This window comes from Apis mellifera, linkage group LG11, assembly GCF_003254395.2.
Source record: "Apis mellifera strain DH4 linkage group LG11, Amel_HAv3.1, whole genome shotgun sequence".
NCBI classification, from domain to species: domain Eukaryota; kingdom Metazoa; phylum Arthropoda; class Insecta; order Hymenoptera; family Apidae; genus Apis; species Apis mellifera.
Window position 1 is genome coordinate 2,672,828 of NC_037648.1, and position 6,341 is coordinate 2,679,168.

General features: G+C 19.5%; 1 protein-coding gene across 1 annotated transcript; it reads left to right on the forward strand.

Annotated features, from left to right (window-relative positions):
• The first annotated feature begins 1,470 nt into the window (after nucleotides 1–1,470).
• On the forward strand, nucleotides 1,471–5,628 carry LOC725452. Its single transcript, XM_001120519.5, has 3 exons — nucleotides 1,471–1,686; nucleotides 4,265–4,630; nucleotides 5,187–5,628. The coding sequence occupies exons 2-3, from the start codon at nucleotides 4,466–4,468 to the stop codon at nucleotides 5,574–5,576; spliced, it is 555 nt and encodes a 184-aa protein (XP_001120519.2). The 5' UTR covers nucleotides 1,471–1,686; nucleotides 4,265–4,465; the 3' UTR covers nucleotides 5,577–5,628.
• The last annotated feature ends 713 nt before the right edge of the window (nucleotides 5,629–6,341 follow it).

Here is a 6,341-nt window from a genome sequence, read left to right on the forward strand (position 1 = left end):
CAAGTACAATAGAAGTAGAGAAATTTTTTTTAATTCAAAAAACCTCAACTAACATTTCTATATGAATTTTTGTATTTATTTTGATCTCTAAAATCGTTTTCTATTAAATTAATAAATTGATAATCGCACGTGAGACGAAAATATTTTTTTAATAATTTACTATTGAAGAAATTTTGAATTTCAAATAGTTATCAATAGAAAAATTTTATTTTTATATTTTAGAAATAGAATGATAATTTAATTGTTATGACGATATTTATTAATAATTAATTTCAAAAATTAAAAAAATAAATGAATAAATAAATAAATGAAGAGTTACTTGTGATAGAAATATTAATTTAGAATAAATATTATAAAAATAAGTAATTAAGACTTATTTTTTATATAATTAAAATTTATTTATTTATTTAATTATTTTAATTTACAATTCTAATATAAAAATATATAACTATATTAAGTATTTTTAATGAGAAAAATAAAAAGAAGACTAATCACAAATTGATATAATTAATATTTAAAATTAATAATTTATATTTAAAATTTTATGTAAAAAATTGACATTTTTTAATACACATTTTTTAATCTTCATTGTTTGTATTAAATTAAATTAACTAATTAAAAGTACTAAAATGTTAAAATTAAAATGTAAGCGAAGACATAAAGGATATCTTTACATATCTATATTTATATAATAATATTTTATATCATGATTACAACAAATATTTATATATATTCTTATATTTCTTATTCTGCTATCTCTCAATTCTTACACAGAAATAAACAATAAAAATTAACAATAATTTAAATACTCATAATTTAAATTTTTCTATTATTATTATAATTCTTTTGTTAAAGATAAAATTTTATTAATTATCGAATTTCTATTATATTTTTTTTCATCTCATTGACAATCATTTCATGCGATTATCTCCATCGATTTCATTTTGAATCGATATTGTCGCATATGATACAAAAATGTTAACAGAGCTATCATTTGAATAAAAGATTTAAAAATGCATTGAATAATGTATCTATTTTATCCTTGCTTTATGGTTCATTCTTAACAGTCGGTAATGTTGAAAATGATAACTAAAATGATAAAAAGATTCGAAAATATTTAAAACAAGATAAAAAATGCAATATTAAATTTATTCATTTTCATTTCTTTTTACTAATGAAAAGAAAATTTTCATTTATATATTATTTTTTTGACGTTATTTTACTTTTATTATGAACTTATTATTATTATTATTAGATTAAATTTGTCTTTTCGTATATTTTTTCAAATTCTCATAAATCTAAAATCTATCTTCAACAAATCGTTCATATTAAAAATCATATTAAAAAATAATAATGAGTATTTTTAAAATATTATTACATTTTTTAAAAATATTAAAAATTTTTTAAGCGGATATTTTCATATTACACTATGACTTCTATAATTTATAAATACGACCATCTTCAATTCATATAGTTATAGGTTATCATGGCGAATACTTTCAGTCAAGCTGCAACTGCGCGAGGAATTATACATATATTAATATTGTGATTGTTACAATATGTTGTATTTTATTGCTAGCAAAGTGCTTTCTACTTAAATTTCAGTTTTGTTTGTCGTTAAATTGTAAATCCACGTAATGCCGAAACATAAAATTTCTTTTGTGGAATTTAAATCTTCACAAAACAGTAAGTTATTAATGTATTACGAATATTCTTATTAACGAATATATTTATAATTGTAGTATTTATAAATATATATTTCTGAATTTTTTTCTATATTTCAAATTATTATTAAATATTATATTTTAAATTTTAAATGTTTTTGGCTAAAATAAATTTCATATTACCCTATTCGAACTAAATAAATTTTAATGCATTGATATTATTAGAAATATTATAGATAATGGAATTAAAGTCTTAAGTATTAAATTTTATAAATTTATTATTAAATCGATTATAACAAGATATAATATAAGTTTTTGTTAGCAAAAAAATTACAGAAAAAATATTAATAGAAATTATTTTTATTATTTCTATTTATCTTGGTTTGTTATTATATTATATGTTTATAATGTAGGATATATTTATTTATTGATATTTTGTTATATGATAGTGTCATAGCTTTTATAAATTAATTTTATTTTTTATTACTAATAAAATTAATAAAATATAATTAATTAATTGAAATAGATTATCGATTAATTATTACATATCGATTATTAAAAATAATCAATGAAATTATATAACAATAATTTATCTTTTTCATAATTTCAAGATATTGAAACATTATTTATGAAATTTTAAATAAAACTTACTTCTAAAATTTTACTTAACTTGTCAATTTCTATATATAAGTAATTGTAACCTTCGTTGTTAGTCATGTATTCTATATCTAAAATATTCTCCATAAAATTCGATTTTATTCGATTTTAATCTAATATTATTAATTTAATGTTTATGTATATGTTAGCAATTATTGTTATGTGGATATCTTTGCTTTTTAAAATAAAATGTTTTTGATTGTATGATAAATATAATAAATTCAAAATTTTTATATTTTTTCCATGGAAGCACGAATTAATAGCTAAGTAATTAGCAGTTAATTACTATAATTCCACTATTCAATTTTACTGCAAATTAATCAAAAATTAGAATTTATTATGAGTCTTATAATACCTTACTCGTACGAAGTATTATTAAAATCTTGTCTTAAAAATGCCGTCTAATCTCTATTCGCGATTGCATAAGATTTCATTGCAGATTAGTCCTTGATGAAAATTTAAAGTAAATGAAGAAAAAGATTCTTTTCGTTTTCGAACAACCCATAAAAATCAAATAATTTTATAATTTCAATGTTATATAAAAATATAACATTTTCTTTATTTTTATATTATTTAAATCAATTCAATGTTTATATGATTTATGATATGTGAAAAATTTATGTTAATTTTTTTTATAATATGATATGATTTGAAATATGATTAAAATTTAAAATATAAATTGAAATTTTATAAAAAAAATATTTGTTTATTAAATATAAAATGATATTATTTCTTTAAAACAAATAATTGATCAAAATTAATATCTTTATTTAGTTGAAACTTCAATTGAGTAAAATAGTAAAATAATTAACTTATAAATTGCATCAAATCAATCATCACACATATATTATAACAAATCATAATATATATTATAATTGAATATTTCTAGAAAATTTTTATATAATTCTTGTAGAAAATGCAGTTTTATTTGCTATATATATTTTCACAATATAAATAACAATAGTAGCATATATATTAGCTAATTATCTTAAATAAGTAAATAATTACAGTTAAACAAGTATAAAAAAACGAGTAAAAAAAAAAAATACAAGGTTATATAAATGTCTCGTCAGTTTGATATGAAAAACTTAATAATTATGTGTCTATCATTGCAGTAATATTTTACCATTTTAATTATAGCTGTAAATTTTCATTTAATTCAGTTATTTATAATATTCCAAATTTCACGTGCACGATATGACGTATTTTCGTAGTTAACCTTTACCTCAATGACTTTTGTTCAACACTTGTTCGTATTAAGTAATTACGTGCAATATAAAATTGAGACCAATATAATAATAAATAATCTTTATTGAATAATTTAATATAAAAAAAAAAATAGAATAAAAAATTTAAATATTTTAAAACTTTTTTAAGAAAAATAAAATTTTAAAATATTATGAATTTTAAATCACATAACGAAATTTTTAAAATATTGAATAAAAAAATAAAAATTATAAATAAATGGTTTATAAATGACTTTAATAAACAAACTTAAAAAAAAATAAATTAATTATTAATTGATTCGAGAAATATAAATGTTTCTATGACGTACTATAAATACGTAAATATACATAGCTTAATAATGTAGAATTCATTCACTTTATAACATATTTACATAGAATGTAATGATGTTCTATAATATCTTTATTATTTTTCTTTTGCATGATTATGTATCTGTTTTTTCTTAGATTTTTTTTTGTTAATTTCTTTGTTTATATCATTGATAAATTTAAAAATGTTCAAATTAATTATGTAAAATTAATCGTTTCTTTTTCTCATTTGTTTCTTTCCTATTTAATATAAATGATTTATCAATTATATTAAAAATAAAATTAATATATCAATTGAAGCTAAAACTAAATAATCAATCAATTTTAATTATTTAATATATGAAATAATAATAAAGATTTAACAATAGATAGTCGTGTAATTTGTTTCAGAAAAACTTTTTCATCAAGATATTTAACCATTAGAATAAAAAACTGCAGAGCTTTGTATCCGGGAAGTGACCCCGAAGACCTGACCATACATCCGAATACATTAAAATCTATTTTCCACGACAAATACAATACAAGAACACATCGAATATATTTTTGTGCTCATATCTTTTGTATTTTAACATTGACATCAATATTGACAAAATGGACCGAATCTACGTCGATGAAGAAACTGGTGAGAGTATCAGTCTTCCAGCTTCCGATTGTGAGATTCGACAACTAGTCAGCTCGATAAATAATGCTGAAACGGGAGAGCCGGAAATCAACGTGGTTGGTATTGAAACTATTAAAAGAAGAATACGTTTTCAGGTAATGATTTCAAACAATTTCCATAAAATACATATAATATTTTTTTTTTTTTTTCATGAAATAAGAATGAATGTTATGATATAGTCGTTTATTACATAATTCCATGTATTATGTAAATAAATAAAGAGAAGTGTGAGAATCTAAAACTGAATTTTTTTAATTATATCTTTAATTTTTAAAGGTATATGATAAAAGTTGGATAAATGCAAAGATTAGGGCAATTTGCAACGTAAATGCTGTTTATTTATTTTTACAAATAAGAGAGGATTCTTCTTGACACGTGAAATAAACAATATGTTTATTTTATTCTTTTTTTCTTCATTCTCTATCTTTTTCTAATGCTTTTAAGATAATGTACAAAGAAAATTCTCTCTAATATAGCTAATCCAAGAGCTAATTTAATATAGCTGTGGTTGAGCTATATTAAAATTAAAAATTAATTTTATCATTTTAAAAATATCCGTTTTTCAAACATTTATCCAATTTTTATCGTATTACGTATAATAAAAAATTAATATGATTACAATGAGTAATAAATTAATATTAAATTTTTTAGATTCCAAAAGAAGTGAAGGAAACATTATCGATCAAGGACGGTTCTTTAAAAAAAAGTGAGAATCTAATGGAATTAGAACCTGTTCCTGTTGGAGCATCATTTGGTCAAGTCAATCCAGTTTGTTTGTTTTTTCTTGCCGTTCTATGTTTCCGCTGGTTCTTGCCTGTATTAATGTTGCTCGAATTGTCATTGCACATTTGGGCACATCATAAGAATAAAATGTTAAAGGATGCCAATGTTTATTTTCGTTCTCCGTTTCACGGAATATCATCCGAATTTTGCGCTCTATGTCAAAATGAGATGTGTATGAATCGTGTTGGTAAAATGCAACAAATACGAATGCACAAATTTTTACGACAATGCAATTACATGAAAAGAGTGGTAACGTGAATTATTTATGATTATTAAAAAATCATTATGCAATATTGATTATTAAAATTATTTTTCAACTGAAATATTAAAGAAAATTAACAAATGGAAATATTAAAGAAAGTTAAATTTAAATGGAAAAAATGAATAAAACATTCCTACACCGCCTAGATAAAAACATATTAAATATTTTAATATTAAGGAAGTAAAAAACTTATGTAATTTCCATTTATTTAGATTTTAAATAAATTAATTGAAATTAATAATGAAAATAAAAAAATTTTAAATAATAATGGTGCAGGATAAATATTTTAATATTTGAGATATATATATATATATATTTATATGTATATATATATATATATATATATATGATTAAAAATAATAATATAACAATATTAATATATAATTATAATTATTATTGTTACATACTAAAATTACAACAATGATGAAAGAAAATAATTATTGCATTACCATTTTTTTAAAAAAGTATTTAAAATTTATTCTATAAATGTAAAAAAATAAGTTACTCTTTTAAATCACGTTCGAGTAAATATTTTGTATACGATAAAGTTTGTCACTTGTTATGGATACAATAAAGTGTTATATAATATTTAATTATCTATGTTTTTAAAATAAAATTATTCAGTCAATGTATGTCGAATTTATAAACCCATCTCTTAGGTCTATAACATACCTTTAAATTTCGCCCAGTACTAACATTATAGATTAAAGATAATCAAATATTTATAATATCTAACAAATATTTATAATACTATAACAAGC